Source organism: Mastigoproctus giganteus, chromosome 1 (assembly GCF_048544385.1).
Source record: "Mastigoproctus giganteus isolate SK-2022 chromosome 1, ASM4854438v1, whole genome shotgun sequence".
Classification (NCBI taxonomy): domain Eukaryota; kingdom Metazoa; phylum Arthropoda; class Arachnida; order Uropygi; family Thelyphonidae; genus Mastigoproctus; species Mastigoproctus giganteus.
In genome coordinates this window covers 167,598,906-167,626,075 of record NC_143575.1, presented here as the reverse complement: position 1 = coordinate 167,626,075, position 27,170 = coordinate 167,598,906, and the positions used below count along the sequence as shown (strand labels likewise).

At 39.0% G+C, this 27,170-nt stretch overlaps 1 protein-coding gene across 5 annotated transcripts in view; it reads right to left on the bottom strand.

Moving 5' to 3' along the window:
- The window catches only part of baz (par-3 family cell polarity regulator), a 760,042-nt gene that overhangs the window by 163,282 nt on the left and 569,590 nt on the right, over nucleotides 1-27,170 (bottom strand). For all 5 annotated transcript variants that reach the window (XM_090374871.1, XM_090374873.1, XM_090374874.1 and 2 more), the window contains exon 16: nucleotides 8,092-8,308. In XM_090374871.1, coding sequence (XP_090230997.1) covers nucleotides 8,092-8,308 — 217 coding nt within the window. The remainder of the gene's footprint in view (nucleotides 1-8,091; nucleotides 8,309-27,170) is intronic.

Here is a 27,170-nt window from a genome sequence, read left to right as displayed (position 1 = left end):
AGGAACCCTGGAGTCTGAGTATGGTCACTCCACCATGAGCATTGTTTGTCCTATCATGTCGAAATAGAGTGTAATATTTAACTCACATGGACACTTGAGGTGTTAGATTTGTTTCTTGTAGGCATATGCCCACGGGATGATAATGGCCAATTAATTCATATATGTCATCTATGTTGCTGCGAAAGCCTCTGCAATTCAATTGAACTATGTTGCTGTTCATTGTGTAGGCTTTGAATTAGAAGTCGAATCTGTCTGTTTTTTAATGTTGCTCTGCTTGTGACAGTCGATTTTTATTTTGTCCTTTTTTGAAAAGAGTGGATGTGTGTCCATGTCATCTTCTCCATAAAGATCTAGAATGGGTTCGTTATAAGTATTATTTTCTGCAATATCCATAGCTGTGTTATCAGATAATTTCTTTCTAACATGAATTGAATTTTCCTTTTGATCTGGTGTAACTGGATCAGATTTAGCAGTAGATGGTATCGAGATCGGGGTATTGTTTGTCCTATCTACTGTTTGGTGTTTTGTTGACTGTGATGCAGATGATAGCAATGATCGAGCCCATTCAAAAAATTGACACTTTTGGTGGAACTGATATCTGTTTGCATTGAAACTGTTTGGTATCTTTTGGATGCTTCAGCATATGTACGTTTAGGCATGTTTTGTAACAGGTGCTTTCTGGTTTCAGGGTACGTGACCTTGTTCTCCACTTTGTATTTCTGGATTTTTTTTCTCCAGCTTCCATTGCTTACAGGATCTAGAAAAGGCTGAATGGTTGCCTTTGCAGTTTGGACACCATGATGATTCAGCATTACAATCGGTATGGACATGTCCTTTGAACAGCAGTTTGAGCAAATTGAATCTCCTCAGCAGACAGTTTGGGAATGCCAAAACTTCTGACACTTGTAGCATCAAATAGGATTGGGAATATAAGAACAGATGTGGTATCCTGCTTTTAATGCTGAAGGAAGGTTAGGTGTAGAAAAAGTAAGAACAAATTCTCCATCTTTCTTTAGCATTATTCATCTTGCTTCAGTAACTTTCTGGTCTTGGAGTTCTTGAACAATCTCCTCTTCCTTGACATTCAATTGATCCCATTCAGAAATGGCTCCTTTGGAGCTATTAAGGTTAGCACAAGGAGATAACTTAGTAGGAACTCCACCAAACGACATAAATTTGAGAAGAGACTCAGAATGTTTACGACTAATAGGTTGCCAGATTTCAGTCTTCTTACCATTTTTGGTGATCCGGCTACACTTTCTAAACATTTTTGTATATAAAAAGGAGACAAAATACCCAATGACTGATTCGTTAGCGAATGCAGTATGAGGAAAGATGGATATTCCACTTGAGGTACATCTGTTTTCATCATCTTCTGGGTTTGATTGTCAGAATCATTTTGTTGCAAATCCATAGAAGCATGATTTACAGTCTTGAGAGATGGAAAATTTTCGGTTTCCATATTTGCTCCTTTTGGCCCTGGAAGGATAACTTTTCCATCCAGGTTTCCAGCCCCGCCACAGGGAGGCAGGAGCAATGCCACGAGGTGACCAAGTGGCTGTTAGTTGTGTTACTGAGAGAAAAAAAAGAAACAGAAAGGAGACTTTCCTTTCTGGGCCTTTGCCCCTACTTCCTTCAGTGCGAAAGAGCTACTATAATAGAAAATGAGGAAAACGGTATTTAGAACAAAAAAGAATCGATATCTGGCAAAAGCTCTTTAGAAGGATCGCTTTATCGAACAGACTGAAATCACTTGGCCACGGAACGCTTGGCACCTGGAGCCGCCGTATACAGGTCTGGAGGCCTAGTTTTAAGAAGGATGTGGAGCTGCTGGAACGAGTATAGAGAAGAGCAACAAGATTAGTGAATGGAACAAAGGGTTGCTCTTATGAAGAAAGGCTTAAGTTTTGCAAATTACAGTGTCGGGAGACTAGGCACCTGCGAGGTAATCTGACTGAGGTGTATAAAGCCTTGAATGGTTTGAGCATGCTCAATGCTGATGGGATTCTTCCTCTTGCTCAAAATAATTGCCTGAAAGGGCATAAATTGAAATTGAGGAAAGACAGTTGTAGGATAGATGTGCGGAAGTTTGCCTTTAGCCAGCGGGTGGTTGATTGCTGGAACAAACTTCCACGTGTGGTTGTAGAAGTTGATGGCTTAAACAGATTCAAGGCAGAACTAGACAAACATTTGGAGTGAGTGGATCGGTGAAATGAGAAGATTTTTTTTTTTTTTTTTTTTTTGGCTGATGCAAATAGTGTTAACTTTGATAGCAAAAAGCATAACACTTAGAACTGATCCTTGTGGAACTCCCTCTTCTTGGAAAAATTGCTGAGAGAGAGGCTGGATTCTATATGAATATGGAAAAAACATTTTGAAGGGAAGTTTTTAATAAAAATGGCAATGTGTTCTATTTACACTAAAGTTATGTCTTTTAAAATTTCAAATCTCCAAGCAGTGTCATGCTTTTTCCATGTCATACAAAATACCACAAGGACTCACATCTCGTGAGTTTGGGCTTGACACACTAGGATCCTGAGCTGGATATCACCATTCTTCTCCTTCTTGGTGATTCTCTTTTACTTCTGACACTCTCTCTCTCTCTCTCGATGATTCCTTTTACTTCTGACTCTCTCTCTCTCTCGATGATTTCTTTTACTTCTGACTCTCTCTCTCTCTCTCGATGATTCCTTTTACTTCTGACTCTCTCTCTCTCTCTCGATGATTCCTTTTACTTCTGACTCTCTCTCCCTCTCAGGGTAATTCAGAATAGAATTTTTTTCTTTTTTGGCTGGTGTAGCGAAAGCCTCAGGCTTCCTTGCACCATATGGCTAATAATAATTTCTCCTAATCAGGGAGAAATAATATAAGAGCAACAATAATAATAATAGAACTGGCACCTGGTACTTGCGTTTTAGGAAAGCATCACAAATAGATGTTTTCAGCTGATTTAAATGGTCGAGCGTTAACCTGTTCCTTTGGAAGCCACACCGTGTCCTGGAAAGGAGGTCATTAGCTTCTAAATACTACACAAGGCGAGCATTGACCGGTAGCTGGTCAGAGTAATAGGATAGTAATTTTTTGGTATTTTTTTTCTGGTTTCTGGAAGGCAAGGAGATTTGCTGTAAGCCATGGGACCAGGAAACTTCTCTTCAATATAGATTCTATTATACAGAGAGAGCAAGAGATCCAGGGATTCTGATAAAAGATGTTTGGTCATCTTACAGTGGATGTCACCTGGCCCAATGGCACTTGCCTTGGACAGGGAGAGTGCCACTTTCAGCTCCCACTGTGTAAAAGGCTGACTGTAATAATCACATCTGCTTTTCTGATCTTTGTTTGGGGGAGGGCAGAAACTCTGGGGGGTACAACATTTCCGAAGATGTTTTAGCAAATGTCTCCTTGAAAGCATTTGCAATTAGGCCTCCATCTGCACATCCATTATGTTCCAGGATTGATGAAGGATGTGATGCATATTTGCCCTTCATTTTACAAACTTTGTCCCAGATGGTTTTGGGACTAGCAGCCCATGTGAGGGAAGATGCAAATTGGATCCAAGATTCCTTTTGACTCTCATGTAATGTGCTTTGCACATGCATCTTTGAAGGCTAATAAATTATCTGTCGTGGGGTAATAATGAAATGTTCTCCATGCTTTGTTTTGAGCCTTTCTAGCTGCTGTGCATTCTCCATTCCACCGTGGTTTTGGAAAAACGTGGAAACTGGGTCAATGTCTTTGGAACTGCAATTGCCACTGCTTGGACTATCTGTGATGTGCTTTATTGCACATTAAATGGCTCCTAGCACACTGTGGTGGTATTAAACATTGCCAGATGTCTAAAGGCATTCCAGTCAACATAATCAATCATCCTCTGTGGTATCCTAGATGGGTGGCATAGTCTCCCTTTATTCCCTTAGATAACATCGGGAAGCAATCACTACCAGAAAGATTATTGTCCACCTCCCATTACTGACAGGAAGTGAAGGGGAGCATATAGAGAGATCTACAGCAATAAATGTATGGGCTGACATGTGGAAGAAAGTGTTAAAACCCGCATTTAAAAGGGCCAGATCATTGTTTTCAAGCATACTCTCGATAATCTGACCCATTCTGTTGATCTTAGTACTATCCCACAGAGTATTATGTTCACTGAAATCCCCCAATAATTGAAAAGTGATGGCAATTGCTAAATGAGATCATCAAGGTCTGCCTGGGGGATGTCGTTGTAGGTGGCAAATAGATGGAGCAAACAGTTAAGAGGAACCCTACTGTAAGATAAACTACTACAGCCTCTAAGTTGGTGGTAAGTGGTGTAGTTACCCACAAAGATGGTGACTTCTTCTTGGGTGGGTCCATCCCCAGCTCTGTCTCTGTGAATAACTGAACGGTTACGCACATAAGGGTACTCATTTGCCTTTAACTGCATCTCCTGCAAGCAAAAGCAAGTTGGCTCATGAGGAGGGCCTTGATGTCATCACCATTTCAACAGGATCCACAGCAATTCCATTGTAAGAATTTGAATGTGACCATTTTAAAGATTTGTTGGGTCCGTCTGGTGGTTTCCAAAGGGCTGAGGGTTTTGTTTTCTCAATTCTCTCTCTTTGAAAAGAATGGGTGTTGGCCTGTATCCATTTCTTCTTCTTTCACAAAGTGTTCCAGGTCAGATTCATCCTGTACCTCCTTAACTTCTACATCCATTATGTCTTGTATTGCAGGTGACTCTTCCAGTTACTTTGGAGTTTCTTTAGCACCGTGTTTTGGAAATGGTGGCGACTAGGAGGCAGCTGACAGTAATTTTTGAGTGAGCTTCTGTGAACTGAATAAATAGCATGCAATGGTAGTGAATGACCCTTGGTGAAATAGTCATATCAGTTTGGGTTCTTTATGGTACTCTTCCCTGAAACTTTCTGGATGTATGAGGACTTCCTGCAATTTATCAGTTGGATGTGTTTCCGGACTCCTGGTGGGAGATGTTCAGCTCTGCTTTTAATTTTTGAATTTCTTTTTCATCCCTCCACGGCTAGCATGCTCGAGAGTATGCAGGGTGCTCTCCTTGGCGGTTATTACAATTTGTATTAGGAGCTAAACATTCCTTGCTCTCGTGGTCTTTGGCAGCATTCCAAGCACAGGCAGGGTTACCACAACAAGCTGTTTGTGAGTGGTCATATTTTTGATATCTAAAACTCCTTAGTAGGTTTGGGTACATAAATCCTTACTGAGCAGATTAAGTAGCCTACCTTGATTAACTTTGAGCCTATGGGGTGTAAGGCTGAGAATGCAAGTGGGAACAAGTTTCCCATACTTTCATATGGATATTCACTTGACAGCCGTCACTCTTTGGATCTTTCACTTCAGAGCACATCTCTTCTTCAGAGATGTGAAGAAGGTCCACTCTGAAATTACACTGTGTGATGAGTTCAGTTTTGTGAGGGTTACAATGATAGGCATTACCCCTACCAATGCATCTTTCAAGATTTTTTCGGCATAATTTGTATTTGATGCATCGACTAAATTGTATCCAGAATGCAGCTGTTTTATGGATTCAGGTGATCCTGCCAACCCTTCTAATCCTTCATGGATGAAGACGGGTGAAATTTTCTCAACTGACTGCTCTCCAGCAGAATGGATAATGAGGAAAAATGGTGTCACAGATGGTGTCTTATCCTCAGTTCTGGCTATTTTGACAGAATTGACAGATCAGGTCACTGTCACCTGATCAATTAGGTAGGGGCCTTATAGGGGCCCCAGAAGTAAGATTTAAATTACTCATATGAGTAAAATAAAAATTTGAGATGCCCTATATACCTTTCCCACCACTAAGAACTACAAGGAGACATGCATTCGGGAACTAGCAGGTGCTGTGTACACGAATGGTATGTGGGCACAGTACCTGCCAGGTTTGCTTAGGGGCATCATACCCATATTTCTAATAAGTCTTGATCCAGCTCCCAGGACCAAAGGGAGGAAGACTTATTGGAATGCAATTGACCCTAGCAGTAAGAACCATCTGCTGATTGATCCCAGTTGGGCCAGTCTGGGACCTCCTATCTTGTCGAAGTAGGGTCCATAGTGCTGTATTAGGGCTGGGCCCGTCAACCACCAGGATCCACCTTTCTGAGTTTCTATGGGTCGTCATGCAGGGCTGCACATATTGGATTCCAGTGATGTAACGCTGGAACCAAGGTATGGGCTTTGGATCCCAGTGATGCTAATCTGGAAGGCCAGCAGCATCACTGGGAGGTACCCTTATCGTATACAGGTGCCCACATTGAAGGGTATAAGGCTCAATCAGATGACTAAAAGCAGTAAAATAAAAGACACACTCGAGTCCAAAGCATGGCCACTCAGTTAAAATATGTCAAATTATTAAAAAGGTATCACGGTTTACATATAGTGTAGTCATATGCCTCAGCAGGTTTCAATGCATAAGATGACCTATCCTATGTGGAGCTGAGCAAGAATAACTTCAGGCTACAACTGTTCTGAGATTGCACTGCTCTGGCTGCAGCATCTGACAAATCATTACCCACAGCAGATGTCAAATGTAGATTCATAAAGAGAAGGTAACTTCTGCTGAACCCCAGACAGAATTGGATGCGGATTATGCCTTATCATTGATAAGGCCTGTAATGCACTTAAAGAATCTGTGTATACCATGCACCTTTGATAATTATTAGTTTTAATGTGGCCGGAGGGTAGCATACAACTCTGATATGTATATACTGCACTCCTGAGGATTCTTCTCGGATATTGCATTATCTGGAAAATTCATAGTAGATTGCACAGATGACTCTGATTTTAAGTCATTAGTGAAAATAGGCAGGAAACCACAGTAAGAAGATTGATGGGCAGCATAGAGTCATAAGTAGACAGATGATTAAGTGCTGGCCTTTCCTCTGTTATTAATGGAGAAGCTGCATGGGTGAAAGTAGGCATGCCAGTTTGTTTGTTATTTCATTTTTAGGAGCATTAGCAACTAAGGCCATATTGGTCCGGGGATATGCAGTGGTCATTCCCTGACCTTTCCGCATCCTCGGTATTTGGTGGTCACGGGCTCAAACCCTGGTCTAATCATGGGTCAGGGTGAAAAGGGTTGCCTTAGTGATTGGGCAACATTGTCTACTGTGATGTTAAGCTCTTTGAGTAGCTCTGCGACACGAATACCAAATGACAGTTGGCAGTTTGAAATGTATTATTGAGATTTCCTCATTGTGGCTCAAAACAGCTGTCCGGTGCAGGATGATCTAGCAGGGATTTCAGTTTAAAGGTAGATTTAGCAACAACTGCTTTTGTCGAAGCAAGAGAAGTGGTTCAGTTGCTTCAACATATAAATTCTGGACAGAGGATGTTGTAAATGCTCCAGTAGCAAAGTGGATGGCTCGATGGTACACTGGGTCTAATCATTTTAGTACACTGTTTCTAGCAAATGCATACATTTTGACCCACAATCTAATTTAGGTCAGACAAGTAAACAATAGATATGGAGTAAAATGCAGCAGTTTACTCCCCAATTATTGGAGGTTATGGCATGTAACCTCCAATAATTTTTTTTGTTTTTGCAACTTTTATGTATTACACAAAGTGTATACCAAAATTGTGATATATAAGAATGCGCAGTATTTGTATAATAGGCTATGAAACTTTTTTATGGCTATCAAAGGTGTAAAGTATCTCCACACTCATTATGCTACAATTTTGGATATTATATAAGCCTGAAGCAGACGAAACATAACATCACTGATGCTATGCTTCATCTTGCAGGCAGCCCACATATGCTGTAGTAATCTTTGATTATCTTCATTTAGTATGAAAATATGATAGATAAATAGACACATATTGGTATCTACATGACAGCTTACTCCAATTTTAGTTTAAACATTACTCAATTTCATGTTTCAAATGATATACATTCTTAAACTTTACACACAAGGAAAAGTTAGTACTATTTTATATAAGACAGTTTGTTCCTTATATCTATCTGACCTATCAAGCTACTTTTGATCTAATTAATCATAAAAAAAAAAAAAAAAAAAAAACAATACTGATATAAACAGTGTTACAATATATATATATATATATATATTAACCTACTTGAATAGTGAACCTAAGCCTTTAAAAATGCCTCCTTTCTTCTTACTGCCTTTACTATCCTTCCTGTATGGATGTAGCATGTCATCATGAGCAATATCTGCAAGTGATGTAGGAGGTCTAGTGCTATTACAGCTAGGACTGTTATTACTTGGAATAGTTGCTGTTTTAGGAGATGAAATCTGGCCAACTGAACTTCCACTCTCACTTTCTTCTTCCACTATTTTGTGTATGCAAAATATAAAAGAAAAACAACCAATAAATATTATACCAATTTAATGGTTACTTTAAAAAGATATAATAATGCAAATTAAGAGAAATAATATTTACATGAAGTAGAATAGTAATTATCATCCAGAATCCAAATGGTCACCAGCATATCACTCTTGTGCATCAGGCAACACAGCAGCAATCTTCAGAGCAGAATGTGCTGGTCCTACAGGAGCTAGTTATTGTCAATAACTGTATTGTTAGGGAGATGGAAAATGTACTGTGCAAAAAGAATAGATGGAATAGGACCAGGGTATGTATGCCAGGGGTAAAAGTTGATGACGCTATAGACCAGATATCTTTTAAGGGCACAAAAGGTGATTTTGTTGTACACACACATCGATACTAATGACATTAAGAGTAGGGGATCTGTAAACTTACTTAACAAGTAAGTTTACAGATCAAAAGTTAAGTAAGTTGTGTTAAGTAAGTTTCAAAAGTTAAGTAAGTTGTGTATGCAGGTCATTGTTGAAAAAAAGTCAAGAGTTAGGGTTAAATTTGAAAGTGTCTGCAATTCTGCCCAGACACGATAGGAGGGAGTATATAATGAGAGCTTTGTCAATCAATTTGGCCCTAGAGAGATTGTACAAGGGTCATGGGGTAGAATTTTTCTCAGTGTGGTCTGTGCTTGTTAATAGGAGAGTCTGCTTCTACAGGGATGGGATACAATTAAATAGAAAGGGTGCAAGAATATTTGCTGATGCTATTGAGGTAGTGTTAGGTGGGTCAGAAAACTGCTAGCTTGGGCGGATACACAGACTAAGATTAACAGTAGCCACAAGCAAAAGCGAAAGTGATTTTTGCACTACTTCTATTGGAATGAGCAGCAGCCTAGAAAGCAAGGTGCTGGGGATTTCAAGGACTGTTGGGAGTCATCATGGAACATGTAAATACATGGGCTGTGTTAGGGTAACTAAGAGTAAGAACAGGTGCATGTATAATTACATGTACACCAAAGCAAGCAGTTTAGTAAAAAACTTTGTAACAATTTTTTTATTACAAAAGGTCCCCATAGGTTATAATCATTTTTATTACTAGGCATTCACTGCAATTGAAAGTGGCCCATTTTTCAGAGCATCACTACCTCTTCTTTCTCTATCTGTGCATTTTCACTAATAATGGCTATTGTTTTTGTGCTTCCACACTATTATGCTATTTTTTAAATCTTTCTTTTGCTTTTTTTGCTATTGGGAAATATTTCTGAGCAATGTACTTACACACAACTCAGAGGAAAAGTTACGACAAAAGATACAAACAGTCAGCACAAATGACATCGTCATCACAAATTGCAACATCTATTTTCGCATTTATTTCTATACACTGTAATTATACTTTTTGCAAATGTCTGATTACATCATTTGAATTTGAAAAATAACATGCACACAGAAAACATGTTACCTTTTTCAGAATTTACACTAAATGGAAAATTTTGTGCGTATGTCTTCTGCAATTTTACATTGCATCTCTTTGGCATCTTTTTGAAAGAAATGTTAATTAGCTTCTCACTATAAAAAGGCCATGAAATGACTGCACAACATAAACCAACACCATTACCTTGCATTTCTACTTTATATCACAGAATATTACATACACACCTTATGGCGAATGTGAAAAGCAGAAAATCACAAATTTAATAGAAAAAAAAAAAAAAAAAAATTTAATTTTAATGTAGTTTTATTTTTTATGAAAAGAGCAAGCAAGACAACTCTTTGTCAAAAACTATATTACAACAGTGAAGGATACAAGTATTGAGTAAAAAAAAAAAAAAGAGGGATTCTACATTATAAATGCAGGGTATTTCAGAGACTGTGGGAGTTATTGCGGTACAAGTAAATACACAGATATAAGGAATGCAGAACTAGAATTTTGGGAGTACAATGTGTACAGAAAGGATAGACAGCATAGGAAGAGAGGAGGGGTTATGCCATTAGTTAAGAAACACATAAAATCCAAGGAACTGAAGTCAGTCAACATCGCTGGACAGTGCAGTGTCGAGTCAGTTTGGTGTGACATGAGCATTGGGACATCAAAATTCAGAGTAGGAGTGTGCTATAGGCCTAATGACTCTGATGAGTATAATAAGAAACTGTACAGGGAAATAGTGGGCCAGTAAATCAGAGTCTTATAATGGAGGATTTTAATTTCCCAGATATTGACTGGAATTTGTGGGTTGGACTCTCACACACTAGCAAGGCTTTCATGGATTTATTGGATGATTGTTTTCTACATCAGCATGTTCAGGAGGCAACTAGAGGGAGTAATACTCTTGATCTGATTATCAGTAGTGATTCTTCATGCATTAAGAATCTGTAGATAAAGGAACCACTAGGTGGCAGTGATGACAGTGTGCTGAAGTGGGATTTACTCAAAGAGGTAACTACCATCAGGGGTAAAGGGAAGGGTTTTTGCTTTCGTCAAGGCGACTACGATGGTCTGAAACAGTATTTAAATTCTATACAGTGGGACCAACTCATGATGTTACCATGTTACCAACAGGAAATTCAAAATGGGAAGCATTCAAAGAATTTAACTTTGAAGTTACAAGGCTTTACATACCAACTAAGAAATATTGTTCAAGGTTTAGGCCTAAATGGATGTAGTAGTAGTAGTGAATGTGATGCAAGAAAGCAAGTGTATGAGCTTATGCACATCAGCCAAAAAAAAAACAACATTCCCTCCAAATGTCTGTCCAGTTCCTCCTTAAATTTATATAATCTATCAACTTCCACAGCGACAGATGGAAGTTTGTTCCAGCAATTCATCACCCACTGGTTAAAGGAAAATTTCCGTACATCTTTTCTACATCTGTCTTTTCTTAATTTGAATTTATGCCTCCTTAGGTTCGTAATCTGAACAAGTGGAAGGATCCCATCAGAATTCAGCGTGCTCAACCCATTCAAGGCCTTATACACCTCAATCAGATCACCGCAGGTGTCTAGTCTCCAACCACTGCAATTTGCAGAACTTAAGCCTCTCTTGGTAAGAGGATCCCTTCATTCCCTTCACCAATCTTGTTGCCCTTCTCTATACACGCACAAGCAAATCTACATCCTTCCTAAAATGAGGCGTCTAGACCTGTACGCAGTACTCAAGGCATGGCCTGACCATTGCCTTATACAGAGGGACAATGCCTCCTTTTCCCTGCTAGCAAAATCCCTATACGTCATTGACAAAACCCCATGACCTGCCCTAGCAGCCTGTCTGCATTGCTCAGAAAACTTCATATCTGACTGCACAATTACTCCCAGGTCTTTTTCATTTTCTACCACCATAAGTGTAGTACCACACGGTTGGTACGTTTCTCTGGGGTTACTTCTACCCATATGCAGTACTTTGTATTTGTCAAGGCTAAACTTCAGTTGCCAATTCTTAGCCCATCTGCCCAAATTATCTAGATCCTGTTGAAGTAGCACACTGCCATTACTGTCATTAACAACCCTGCCAACCTTTGTATCATCTGCAAACTTCGACACTAAGCCTGATATAGCTTCATCAATATCATTGATAAATATACAAAACAACAGTGGACCCAACACCGAACCTTGTGGGACTCCACTAATAACATTAGTCCACGAAGAGCAGCACCCATTAATTACCACCCTTTGTCTTCTCCCACTCAACCATCCTTTTATCCATTGTAGCAATTTACCCTTAAAACCATTCTGCTCCAATTTGTAAAACAGTCTTTCATGCGCAACAGTGTCAAAAGCTTTCCTGAAATCCAAATATATGATATCAAAATTATTTTTTGCATCCAGTTCCTTTGTAACCACATCATAATATCCTAACAAATTTGTCAGACAAGACTTTCCCTTAACAAACCCATGCTGTGTCTGAATTATTGCTGCAGTCATATCTAGATGATCCTGCAACGCATCTTTAACCAGTGACTCCATTATTTTACCAGGAACAGAAGTTAAGCTATCTTGATTGTAATAACTTGTGTTACCCTTTGTGAATTGGGGGTACATTTGCACATCTCCAGTCCGTGGGGACCTCCCCTGAGTCCAAGGATTCTCTCATAATTATGGCTAAGGGTTTGCTCAGTTGCTTTGCCGCTTCCTTTAATATAACTGGATAGATCCCATCCCCCCCAGGTGCCTTTCTTATGTTTAACTTCAACAATTTCTTCTCCACTTTGCTCTCAGTTATTACAAAATCATTAAGCACCCTGCTACAATTTGATAACCTTCTGCCATTTTCAAACCTTAATAACTCCTTATGTGTGAATGTAGATGCAAAATACTCATTCAGTTTTTTTGCTATCTGAGCAGGATCATCAACAGTGGAACCATCGATATCAAGTGGACCAATCAGATTCATCCCCTTCCTTTTAGAGTTTATATAAATAAAGAAATCCTTGCTGTTTTTCTTAGCATCTTTTGCCAAAGATTTCTCGTAATCTGCCTTCAACTGCCTAGCCTCCTTTGTGACCTGATTACAGACTAGCTTATATCTGCCATAGGCTTCTGAGTCGTTTGTTAATTTATATGCATCCCATGCATTTTTCTTCTCTGTCACAAGTCTCATTAGTTCATTTGATAACCATTTAGGCCTAAACCTTCAACAATATTTCTTAATATGTATGAAACTTTTAGTAGCATCCACGATTAATTCCTTGAATGTTTCCCACTTAGAATTTACTGTTTGGTTTGGTTTGGTTTGGTTTTATTCGCGCATCAGCTACTAAGGCTATAATGCGCCAAGACCAGGTCATTTATAAAAAATTTTAAACTTTCAGTGACCTAATTAGTTCATTCACTGTGGTCGCGGAAGTGTACGGACGCATCTGCACGAAGCTCCACTTGATATAAACGGCGGATGACGATATTGCGCGATCTTCGATTTAGGCAAGTATTAGAACATGGATTTTTCAGGTTTGAAGAGTATCACAGATGAAGGTAAGTAAATTAAGTTGGGCAAGAATAGTTTTTGTGATTGTATTTGCCTATTTTTGCTCTTTTGAGAGTGACTTTGTCCAGCGCGATCGCTACAGCTTCATACAGCTTCAGCGGTAGCGATCGCGCTGGACAAAAGTCGAGAAATTTGAATATATTATACTTGAAACGGCTCGTGATAAGGTTATTTTGTATGGAAAATATAATACTCCTGACAGAATTAACTTATACTTAGCTTATAAAATAGTTTTCTTTGTCTACAGGCGTTTCCCGCCAAAACCTGAAAATCGCGATTTTTGATTTCTAGTGGGCCTACACTGGAAATAAGTACCCCAAACCACTACTTAAAACGTCAGAAAATTGTTAAAAGTGAATTTAATGCAGAAATTATGGCTGAAAAATCATATAATGACAAAATTCTGGACAATGACCTAAAAGACTCCTCTGAAAATGAAGCTAGAGTGCTCAGGAAGAAAGTCCCTGTTAATGAGGAAAATGGTAACGAACTGGATAGCTGGCCTCCTGGCCCCCTCAGTATTAAGAAGGGCAGGAAAGGAAAAAATCAAGAAACTATAGAAATTCCAGAGTTGCAACAAAAGACAGAAGAAGAACTAAAACTAGACTACCTAACAAATTTGACTGACCCTATCAAACAGGCAAAGGAAACCAGAGTGTATCTAGAAGAATATATGCACAAGCAAACCAACAGGATTACTTCTGCAATTAGGCTGCAGATAGTGAACTGTTGGTCACTGCTTGAGCAGCGCCTGATTGAATTAAACACAGAGAACCAAGTGTTAAAATCAAAATTAGAGGTTACAACTGAGGAGAAGAACAACTATAAAACAATGAACACACTAACCTATGCCCAATGTGCAAAGGCTAATAGCAAACAGGACATAACTAAAGCAAAACAAATAGCTACTAAGCAACCTAATATAAACAAGGAAAGCAACATTGTTATTCTGAAAGCAAAAAGTGACTCTACCCATAAAACCAGTGAGGCAGTTAAGGACACAGTGGTAACAAAGCTGAGGCCTCATCTGAGAGAAATAAAGATAAACAACATGCGGAAAATCAGGAATAATGGAGTCCTGATCGAGGTAGCAAGCAAAGAAGATCTAAGAAAAATAGAAAACCATCCTGAAATTGAAAAACTGGGCTTGCTCCCTGAAAAACCAAAAGGGAAAAACCCTAATATTATAATCTTTGATGTACCTGTGTCAGTAATAGAAAAAGAATTCATGATGGATATCTACTTCAAAAACTTTAACAATGAAATGACAATAGATGAATTTGCTGCTGAATTCCTGCTGAAAAGAGCAACAAAAAACAAAAGGAATGGACAACTCAACATAATTGCAGAAATTACACCAAAAATTTGGAAGGTACTGCAGGGACAACAGAGAATCTATGCTGGCTGGACCAGTCATAGATTTAGAGAACATTTCCCTATCCAAAGTTGCTTTAACTGCCATAAATATGGTCACATTGCCAGAGACTGCACTCAGAAAGAACCTGTCTGTGGTCACTGTGCAGTCACTGGCCACGATTACAAAAATTGCAAAAATAAGTCTCAGCAGCCAAAATGTGCTACCTGCAAGGCAGCACGGCTGACTGACTATACACATAGTATCAGGGATGATAAATGCCCCAGTTATAAAAAAATGGCAAAACTTATACAATCTAGGACCAACTATGGGCCAGATTGAAAACATAAATGTGACTAGGGCTCTAAATCTTGTCCAATTGAATGCTCAAAGAGCAAGAGCCGTTGTAGATCAGATCAAACTCAAATTGGAAGAAAATAATATAGATATCTTGGTACTCCAGGAGCCCTACGCACATATGGGTAGAGTTCAGGGATACCCAAGAGACTATAAAATAATAGAATACACCTCAGGTGTCCCTTCCACAGCAATAGTAGTTAAAAATACTACCTTACAGTCACAAAGGTGGGTCACCTCTGCTCCCCAGTGGGAGTGTGTGCCCATATTACCAGTGCTGTAGGACAGTTTTACATTATTTCACTATATTCCAGACTAGGTGAAGATATAAATCCAACTATTGAATACCTACAAGTAGTCACAAACTTGCTACCTACTGCAAATATCATAGTGTGTGCTGATGTCAACTGCCGGTCAGCCTTATGGCATAGCCGTACAGAAGACAGAGCAGGAACTCACAACGGCCAGATACTTTCAGACTATATAGCCACCTCACCCTTTCAAGTGCTAAACCAACCAAATAACCTCCCAACTTTTAGCAGTACCATGTGGGAGAGTGACATTGATATCACTCTTGCCACCAATTCAATAGCTTATAAAATCACAGACTGGTGTGTCCAGCCAGCCTGGACCACATCAGTTCACAGAGCCATTTCCTTCAAACTAAACAGGCAATTACAAACAACCCAACACTCTCTGTTGGATATCAAAAGGTATAACCTTAAAAAGGCAAACTGGCAGATTTTTGCAGAACATACAGCAGCTGAGCTGCAAAAACAGGAAAATGAGTGGTCTAGATCAGGCAACTGTAGCCCGGACGAGCAAGCACTGACTATGACAAACATTTTAACAAAAACAGCAACCCTGTCTATCCCACGGAAAAAACAGAGGAAGCAGACAGTTCCTTGGTGGTGCCCCGAACTGACTATACTCAGAAGTAGGGTACACCAGGCACGGAGACATTTTCAAAGAGCCAGAACATCTTGGTCACAAAATGAGGTGGATGCACTGAGAGATTCTTATAAAACTCACAGGAATCAGTATACAGCCCTCATAAGAGATAAGAAAAAGGAATGCTGGAAGCACTTGGTGGGAACTACTGGAAACAATAACCCTTGGGGAGTTGTCTACAGAATAGTGACCAACAAGCTGCCAAGAGGAGATGTCTTAGAAACTACTGTCAAACCAGATGGAACCCCAACCCTGTGTTGGGTGGATTCTGTAAATAACATCCTAGACAGTATCATTCAGACTGAAACTGGAAATCATTCCCCCACCCAGCTCGACATTATAAAAGAAAACACTGAATATGACAATGCCAATATTGAACCTCTGTTCACTATACAAGACTTAGAAATAGCACTATCTAAAACCAAAAACAATAAATGCCCAGGTTTTGACCTCTTAGAGGTTGAGATTATCAAAAAATTAGCAGAAATAGCACCAGATAAATTAATAGCACTATATAATAACTGTATGACAGAAGGTATATTCCCAAAAATATGGAAACAAGCTGTGGTTAATCCTGATAATGTTAATCCTAATAAGGTTAATCCTGAAAAACTCCCTACTGATCCCAAATCATATAGACCAATAGCCCTACTCCCTGTACTAGGGAAAATATACGAAAGATTAATATACAGCAGATTAGTTCAATATTACACAGAAGCAGGCTTGCATTCCAACAATCAGTATGGTTTTAAGCAGGGCAATTCTACGGAGGATGCCATGCACCACCTACTGACAACAGTTAAAAACACAGAGGAGAAATATATGCTGGCAATCTCCATTGACTTTGCTGGGGCATTTGACTCACTGTGGTGGCCTAGTGTCCTTAGGAGACTTCGCCAGGAAAATGCCCCACAAAACCTCTATAAGGTAATAAACAGCTACCTTACAGACAGAAGTGTCTCAGTACGCACAAGGTTCCAGGAATTGACACGCCCTGTGAATAAAGGCTGCCCGCAGGGATCAATCCTTGGCCCTTTCTTTTGGAACATTGTTCTGGATGAATTTCTGGCCTTGGATCTGGGCCCCGTGGAAAGCCTGGCCTTTGCAGATGACATGATTTTCCTTGTAAAAGGCAACTCACGAGTGGTTGTAGAGCAAAGATCAAATGCCGCTCTCTTGCAGCTGCAGGAGTGGGCACAAATGCACATGCTCAAAATATCGCCTGAAAAAACCAAACAAATACTTCTAAAAGGTAATTTGGACATGAGAAGACGTCCACAAATCAAAATTAACACAATCACTATAAAAATGGTAACAGAACTAAAATATCTTGGAGTGGTCTTTGATTCAAAATTAACTTTTTACCCCCATTTGATCTACTTGGCGAAGAAAGTGCGAAATTATGCAGGTATGATTGCCAGGATCAGTCGAGCAGACTGGGGACTCAAAAGAAAGACCTTGGCAATCATATACCGTGCAATGTTCCTGCCTGTTATCACCTATGGAGCTGGTGCGTGGTTCATCCGCTCGGCCATAGTAAGAAATAGGAATAAATTAGAATCGATACAAAGGACAATACTACTCACTATTACCAGAGCATGTCGCACAGTAAGCACACCTGCACTACAGTTGCTGGCCGGAACTCTCCCACTTTACCTGGAAGTAGCCAAAAGAGGCTTATATTATAGATTTAAAAAGGGCATACCCACAGAATTTCTGGGGATAGCCCTTGATACAACCAATACCTTCAATGATGAAAGAAAAAGAATAGCCACAAAGCTCCATGAGCTATGGCAAACAAAGTGGGAGCAGGAAACCAGAGGTCTGGTCACCAAACGGTTTCTGCCACTGGTGTCAATGGTTAGCCCAAAGCCACCTAAGTGGCTTTGGGCCCCTGGACTTTTTACAACATGCCCCTGGACTTTTTACAACATTTATATTGACAGGGCACGGCTCCCTAAAGGCGAAACTAACCTAACTAACTAACCTTTACCCCTGATGGTAATTATATCTTTAAGTAAATCCCACATCAGTAAACTGTGATCACTGCCACCTAGTGGTTCTTTTATCTGCAAATTCTTAATACACGAATGATCACTGCTGATAACCAGATCAAGAGTATTACCTTCTCTGGTTGCCTCTCAAACATGCTGCTGCAGAAAACAATCATCCAATAAATCCAAAAAATCTTACTAGTGTGTGAGTGACCAACCCACAAGTTCCAGTCAATATCTGGGAAGTTAAAATCCCCCATTATAAGACATTCTGATTTACTAGCCCACTCTATTTTTCTGTACAACTGTTCATTGTACTCATTCGAGTCATTAGGCCTATAACCACTGTAGAGACAAATTGCTGCTATGGATAAAGGGATGGTTGAGGGGGAGAAGACAAAGAGTTGTAATCAATGGACACTGCTCATCGTGGACTAATGTTATTAGAGGAGTCCGACAGGGTTCAGCATTGGATCCATTGTTGTTTTCTGTATTTATAAATGATATTGATGATGGTATGTCAAGCTTAATGTCTAAGTTTGCAGACGATACAAAAGATGGCAGGGTTGTTAAGGACACTACTGACAGTATGCTGCTGCAACAGGATTTGGAAAGGTTGAGCAGATGGGCTGAGAGGTGGCAAATGAAGTTTAACATTGAAAAATGTAAAGTACTACATATGGGAAACAGTAACCTATCAACTCTGTGGTACTACACTGATGGTGGTAGAGAATGAAAAGGACCTGGGGATAATTGTGCAGGCAGATATGAAGTTTTCTGAGCAGTGCAGACGGGTGCAAGAGTAGCTCACGGTGTCTTGTCAATGATATACAAGAAATTTTCTAGCAGGGATAAGGAGATGATTATTCCCTTGTATAAGGCAATGGTCAGGCTACACCTTGAGTACTATATACAGGTCATTTCAAGAAGGATGTAGAGCTGCTGGAATGAGTACAGAGAAGAGCAACAAGATTAGTGAATGGAACAAAGGTGATTTTTTCTTCGTTGCTATTATGAAAAAAGGCTTAAGTTTTGCAAATTACAGTGTCTGGAGGTTAGGCACCGGCGAGGTGATCTGATAGAGGTGTATAAAGCCTTGAATGGTTTGAGCATGCTCAATGCCGATGGGATTCTTCCTCTTGCTCAGAATAATCACCTGAGAGGGCATAAATTCAAATTGAGGAAAGACAGATGTAGGACAGACGTGCGGAAATTTTCCTTTAGCCAGGGTAGTTGGTTGGTGGAACAGACTTCCATCCCTTGTTGTGGAAGTTGATAGCCTAAATAAATTCAAGGCTAAGCTGGACAGGTATTTCGAAAGAACGGAGGGTTGAAATGGGAGTGGTTTTTTTTTTTTTTTTTTAGTTTTTTTTGGCTGGTACTGTATAAGCTTGCTTTCTTGCATCATATGCCTCTACTAATGCTAAATCCAGAATGTTGGCAGTTACGCATGTATGCTGCCAGCTCTCTGCTGTGTATGTGTGTGTGTGTGTTTTTATATATATTATATTATACAGCTGTACTTACAGAATAAGTAAAATAAATGGCAATGCCACCATCAGTAAACTGATATCACTAAATAAAAAAAAATGAAATGCAAAAATCAGTAATAATAAATTATAATTATAGTGTAATTAACAACCTAAAGAATAATCCTAATCTGAAAAGGTTGAAACCTATGATTTTACTAATTTATTCACCATAATTTCTCTAAACCTACTGGAATTGGTTCTTGTTAATATGTATAACAATTTCAAAACCATAATTAGGGCCAATTCTATTACAGTGAAACATCCCTTAACGGACCTCCCTGCCTCTATAAAGGAACACCTATTGTTGCGGATACACAATCTTGAATTTGACTTCATTGGATTTGATTTTTAATGGCGCATTGGCAGCTTAGGCCATAAAGCACCAAGTCGAGAACTGAATATATTAAAATTTACATACATCTATTGGTTGACATGTCAATAAATACATAAAAACAGAAGGATGCTAATTATCTATAAAAACAAATAAGAATAATGGTGTATATGGTAAATAATAAAAATCATTAATAATATTTGTATATTTATAACATGTAAAAACAGGAAAATTTCAGATAAGTTGTCTTTGCTGAGTAAGTATATAAGGCTCAGTTAGAGGGCTAGAAGTGTTAAAACATAAACAGCATATATTCATAAAACTGGGACATTTGATAAGTACGTGTTTTATTGTTAAAACAGTGTTGCAGTACTCATATGAGGGTCATCAGCCTTCAGCAGATATGTATGAGTAAGATGACTATGTCCTATGTGGAACTGAGCTAGTAACAACATCCTGTTTATGATTCCTATACAGACAAGACTGCCAATGTTTGATTACAGGCTTAATCTGTTTAAGGATAATTTGTTTTCATTCTGCCCATGCCATGAATGTTGCCATTAGGAAGCCAGTTTCTTTCAAATTACTTGCCAGTAGTCTGTATAAGGTACTAACAGGTATGGATTATTCAGGGTCACAAGCTGACTTGGCTGCTGTATCAGCAAATCATTTTCCCTGATCCCAACAATGCTGGGAAACCACCAGAAGTGAATATCAAAATTGGATTACAAAAGATAATATAGCAGCTCCTAGAGGCCTGGACAAGACTGAACAAGGATTGTGCCTCACTCATATGGCTGAATGTATTATATATAACTGGTTCAGAGAACCAGTTATATATAATACATTTTTGGTGGTGGTGTGTTTGTATGTGATCAAAGGCCAGCTCGAATGTATGCAACTTTGAAGTGAATATGCTGCATTCAGGGAAGATCTCCTTGAATTTCAGTTTCTGGGAAGACAACTGCAGATCTCACAGACACTTTTGACTTCAAATCATCTGCGTAGACTGGAAGAAGTCAGAACATTCAGCTTTGTGTGCTGAGTAGATTTTCTGGTAGACAGGGGGTACTGGCCTTCCCCAGTTGATAATACAGAAGTACAGGCTGGATCATGAGCAAACCAAGGTGCAAGGGATTGCCTTGGTAATAAGGCAACCCCGCCTACTGTAATATCTAAATCTCTGTGTAGCCCTGGAATATGAAAACCAAATGGATGGTTGGCAGTCTGGCAAGTATTGTACAGATTTTCCCAGTGCGGCTAAAAAAAAAAACAAAAACAATCAGGTTTCCATGTAGGATGGCCTGACAGGGATTTCAATGAAATTGTATTGTAGAGACTGCTTCCAGCAAAGCTTTAGTGATGCTTTGCTGGAAACATTAGAATTAGCAAGGTATTTATCACAAAAGCTCTGGACAGGAGATGTTCAATATGCTGCAGTAGCAGTATAAACTGCTTGATGGTGAATGGGATCCAGCCATCAAAGTATGGCTAGTCTTGTAGATGCATATACCTTGGATCATAATCTAATTTAGATTGCACAAGTGCATGATAGAGGCTCAGTAAAGTGCATCAGTTTACACTTCAAGAATCAGAAGAGATTGCATATAGGATAATCAACTATGTACTTTGCACATAGTTGACAGACATGTTGTAGTAAGGTCAGCTTTCCATCAAATACAAGCCTCAAAAATCTAGTCTCGGTTACTACTAGAATATATTTTTGTCTAAGCTTCAATTCAGCTCAGGGTGAAGACCATGCTTGCAACAAAAATATAGCAAATAATCTTCTGTGAGAAGAATCTGAAGCTACTAGTCATTGCCCAGGAGTTCAAGTGATCAATGGCATGTTGCTGTTGTCTCTTGATAAGCCTTACATTGCAGGACTGAGAAAATATGCAAAAATCATCAACATATTTACAGTATGAAGAAGAAGGTATTTACAGTAGGAAAGTTACTTTGTAATAGAATTCACTTTTATGGCAAAAAAAAACAAAAAAAACTGCACCTAAAACTGATTACTGGGGTGATCCCTATTCTTTAGCAAAAGGACTGGACACCACTTCAAGAACCACAAGAACAAGAGTATAAAAAGTTGTTATTAAAAATGAGATGACCTCTACAACTGATGCTATAAAAGTTTTTTAATGCCAAATCTTCAAGTTGTGTTATATGCCTTTTCTGTATTGAACAACACTGACAACAGGTGTTCTTGTTCCACGAAAGCATTTTATATGGATGTTTTCACGCTAGCTAAATGACCTAAATTAGATCTGTTCCTGATCATGGGGAAGCGATCACTTCCATAGAGGTTCTCCTCCACCTATCAATTAAGTGAAGGAAGGAGAGAAGGGAAGCATATAGAAAGATCAGTAGCAGAAAATGTACAGGGAGGCATATGGAAAAAGGTGTTAGTTCCAACATTTAGAAGAGACAGAGATCATTGTCAGTGAGCATATACTCTACGACATCTCCTTCCATTTCTTTAGTGTGTTCATTGAAATCCCCAAGAAATAAGGCAGGGGAAGGCAACTGCATAATGAGATCAATGTCTGTCTGTCTGTCTGTCTGTCTGGGGGGTGTGGCCCCAGATAGCAAATAGACGGAGTAGACTGTTAATAAAACACTACTGTTGTACATCAAGTTGAGACCACTTCTATGTTGGTGGAAAGTAGCACAGATTGAAACAGGGTCTAGTTGCCTACAAGGATGGTAAATTCTCCATGGGCATATCCATTCCCAGTAATGTTCCTATGTATGATAGTAATATTATGTGAATAGGAAGGGTTTTCATTTGTCTTCAAATATGTCTCCTGCAAGCAACAGCACACTGACTTATGCATTTGCAGGAGGGACTTGATGACATTAGTATTTTGTCAGAATCCATGATAATTCCATTGTAGAAATTTATCCACTAGGGCTGAGGATCTGTCGGTTTGACTTCCAAAGTGCCGAGGGCTTACTTTTATCAGGCTCAGATTTATCTTTTTTTTTTTTTTTTTTTTTTGGGAAGTATGGATTGCTGTCCAGTGTCCATTTCTTTCCGTGCCAAGAGTTTCAAGACTGAATTGTCTGGTACCTCATTTACCCCAACATCCCCCTCCCCTTTTTTTTTTCTTTCTTGTAAACTAGGGTAGTATTTCAGGTTTTTTAGTCTTTTTCTCAAGCAGTTTCTTTTGTTACTGATAGAATAAGGAGGTGCAGATATAGGCTTGTCAGCTAATTAGTCCTTCTGTACTAAGTAAGTAAGTATTGTGCGATGGGAGTAAATCACTCTTTAGATGGGATAGTCCTTTCTGTTTGAGTTCCGATGGGATATCTCTTTACTACTTTGAGGTTTCTTTGCATTTAGAAATTCAGAGCTTTTCATGCCTCCTGATACAATACATTTAGCTGTGCCTTAAATCCTTGTATTTTTTTTTTTTTTTTCTTTCCAATGCAGGCATGCTCAGAAGTATGCAATATGATCGCCCTGGCAGTTAATGCAGGTGGGTTTTTGTAGCAGAACACGATCTGATTTCATGGTCCTTTGCACTACATTGAGTATATGCAAAGACACAACTAGTGTCCATATTTCTAGCACTTAAAGAACCTTGGTACATACAGATGTACCATGCAGTTAAGGTAGCCAGCTTTAATACAAATTAAGAGACTGTTGAATTAAAAGGAAGGATGAGGTTTGTAGTGGGTGCTATATTCCCATCCCTACATACAAATATTTGTTTTGCAGCTGTTACTCCTTGGCCTTTTAGTTCTGAACAGATTTCTTCCTCAGACACTTTGATGAAAACTCATTCTGAGATAATGCCTTGGGACAATAACAGTGTCATGTGGGGTGCTGTTACAACTGGTGTTCCCCCAATGGATGTTGCTTGTAGGAGCAGTTTTGAGCGATGTCACTTTCAGTTTCACAGGGGATGTCACCAGAACAAAGCACTGATTTGGGTAAGCAAGCTAGCCCTTTCAAACCCCTGAAGATAGGCGGCCTTTTTTCTTATGGGCTTTCGACATGAAGTGCACAATCAGGTACCAAAGTATTGAACCTGATGTATCTTCAGTTCCAGGTCTTTTTTGCTGAGGTAATATGTTCTGTGTTATTGGTAAAATTTTCTGGGAGGGAACTTTTTTTTTTTGGGGGGCTCCAGAAGAATAGTTTGGAATATCAAGATAATAGGATTTTTTTATTATTAATTTTTTTTATTTTGGTTTAGTGCCTGGATCCCTACCCACAACAAAGCCTAAATGGGATGCCAAGCAATAAATGCACTTGGGAGTGAGGTGCCAGAGCTACCCAGACACCACACTGACACCCACCTGAATTCTGTCTCTCAGACCATGAGGGTAGGGGCATGGCATTGACACAGTTGACCCTGGCAGACGGACCCACTAGCTGATTGACTTTGGGTAAAGCCATCCCAGGAACACCCATATTGTTAAGGAAATTAGTCAAAACAGTGTTGAAGATGGGGCCCCCCTCAACCACCAGGAACCCCACTCTATCTTCCCCCCCCAGTCTTGTTCAGATGATTCTGCATTACTTCTTAAACCAGTGACTCCATTATTTTCCCTGTAACAGAAGTCAAACTAACAGGTCTGTAGTTGTTCATGCTACCCTTTGTGAATTCAGGATACATTTGCCCATCTAGAGTCCATGGAGACCTCCCCTAAATCAAAGGTTGCTCTCATAATGATGGCTAAGGGTTTGCTTACTTTCTTCACTGCCTCTCTTAATATAATTGGATAGATCCCATTCACCCCAGGTGCCTATAAGGTGTTTTTCTTATGCTTAACTTCAACAATTTCTCTTCCACTTTCCCCTTAGTTATTACAAAATCATTTAGATCTCTAATAGAGTTTAATACACTTCTGATCTTCGCTTCACTAAAGAACTTGTGTGAATGTGGATTCAAAATACTCATTCAGTTTGCCAGCAACCTGAGAAAGATCATCAGCAGTCGAGCGTTCGATATCAAGTGGACTAATTTGATTATATCCTTCCTTCCTTCTAATGTTTATATAGTACAGAAGTCTTTGCTGTTTTTCTCTGCATCCTTTGCCAAAGATTTCTCGTAATCTGCTTTTGTTTGCTCACCCACCTTTGTGATTTGATTAGTTTATATCTATCATAGGGTTCTGTGTCACCTGATAATTTATATGCATCATCTGCAATTATCTTCTCTACCACGAGCCTCATTAGTTCAAGTGACATCCATTTAGGCCTAAACCTTGAACAGTATTTCTTCATTGGTATGAAAACCCTAGTAGCTTCCATGATTAATTCCTTGAATGCTTCCCATTTAGAATTGGCTGATGGTAACATCCTTAGTTGGTCCCACTATACAGAATTTAACAACTATTTGAGACCACTATAGTCACCTTCCCTTTATACTTGACAGTAGTAGTTACATCTTTAAGTAAATGCTACATCAGTACACTGATCACTGCAACCTAGTTGTTCTTTTATCTGCAGATTCTTAATGCAGATTTATTGTTATATAGCATGACATTGTGAGGACCAAATATGTACATCCAACTAGTATGAGATGGAATACTTTTAATTTTTGCCACATATTTATGTAGTAAGGTTTTTTTGCTGAGGTGCAGAGAGAGTTCATTTACCTCAATACAAAGGCCACGTTCCAGAGAACTTCTGAAGTATTCCACAACTATACTAAGGTCACTATACCGAATGGTATTCAGATGTAATAAACAACTTTTTCTTGCAGTCAAAATGGTAATCCATGGAGGACCAGATTAAGGTTCAACAGAAATATAAGAAGATGCTTCTAACAGCATCCTCGGACATAGCAGAGAAGGCTCTTAGAATTTTAAATTTTTTGTAGGCAATCTATCTGAAGCTAAGTTACAAGTATCAAAATTAAATTTATTATCTACAGGTAATTCATGAAGGCATTCACAATATGAGATGTAAATAAAACACGTCATTTAATTAAATTCAGTTGACTTACTACATATAGACGTGATACAATGCACTAACTTCTATGTCTAGTTTATTAACTAAATAAGCCAAATAAATGAAAGTTGTTGGTGAGAGGAATCGGCTAGTTTTCTTTTCTTTTTTTTTTTGAAATCCAGACACCTTCCTTTTCAGGTTGCTACATGTTCAAATAGAAACAATGCAAGAATTATTTGCCTCTCTGCATGTGGCTGCTGTTAACATATTAGTCTATGTATCACCCCCCCCCCCAAGCCTGATGTTTTCCGACCCACCTAACACTGCCTTAATAGAATCGGCAAATATTCTTGCACCCTTCTATTTAATTTTACCACATCTTTGTAAAAACAGTCTCTCCAGTTCTGAATTGATTGACAAGGCTCTAATCACATACTTATGATTAGCATCTAAGGAGAATTTCAGACACTTTCAATCCTATCTCAATTTTTTCTCAACACTGCCTTTGTTGAGGAAATCGTCAGACCTCCTACTCTTAATATCAGGCACCAATGTGTTAAACAATATCACCTTTTGTGTCCTTAAAAAGATTATAGCTGCTCTACAATGTCAACTTTAAACCCAGTCACACATACTCTGATTCTCAGACATACTATCCCTCTTTAAGAAGGATCCCTCTTTTTAATTTCTTTGAGTGAATTAACACTGTTTTTAAAGCCCTCTAAGCCCTAGGCGAATGCTGACTTGGCACCCAATATCCTCACACTCCCTACAATGAAAGCACACAAAGACATCTGCCTCGGCCATATATAATGCCCCACTACAGAGGACAGCAAGAAGGCCACAGTTGTTGTTTAGGTTTTTTTTTTTTTGGCACAAGAGCTTCTTTGGCTATACTGCACCTTTGACATTAGCACTATGTGCTACTAGTTCAAAGTTTTATACTTTAAATGGCGTATTAAATTTCGTGATAGAATTTTATCGGTTTTAAGTATGTAAACAGTTTATCAAGACTTGCATTATCTTTAAGAAAATCCATTAAAGACAGTATCGCATGTTGGATATTTTGAAATATAGCTTGATTATTTTTTTTGTATTTGATAAAGTGGGTAGTCCAACAATATATGCTGCAAATTGAGGCAAACTTCATATTGTGAACACGTTGGTGGCTCTTCTTTTCTAAGTAAACATGCATGCACACAATGTATGTCTAATACACAGCGTTGTAAGAATGACTTTTTTGCCTCTCTGCATGTGGCTGCTGTTAACATATTAGTCTGTGTATCACCCCCCCCCCCAAAGCCTTCCTTACCCATATGGTGCAAGGAAGCCTGAGGCTTATGCTGCACCAGGAAAAAAAAAAAATAAATAAATTCCCAAGTTACCCTAAGAGAGATTATTTGTGGAGGATTAATAGAATCTAAGTGCTGGATTGCATAGATTGCAATCTATGCAATCCACAGAA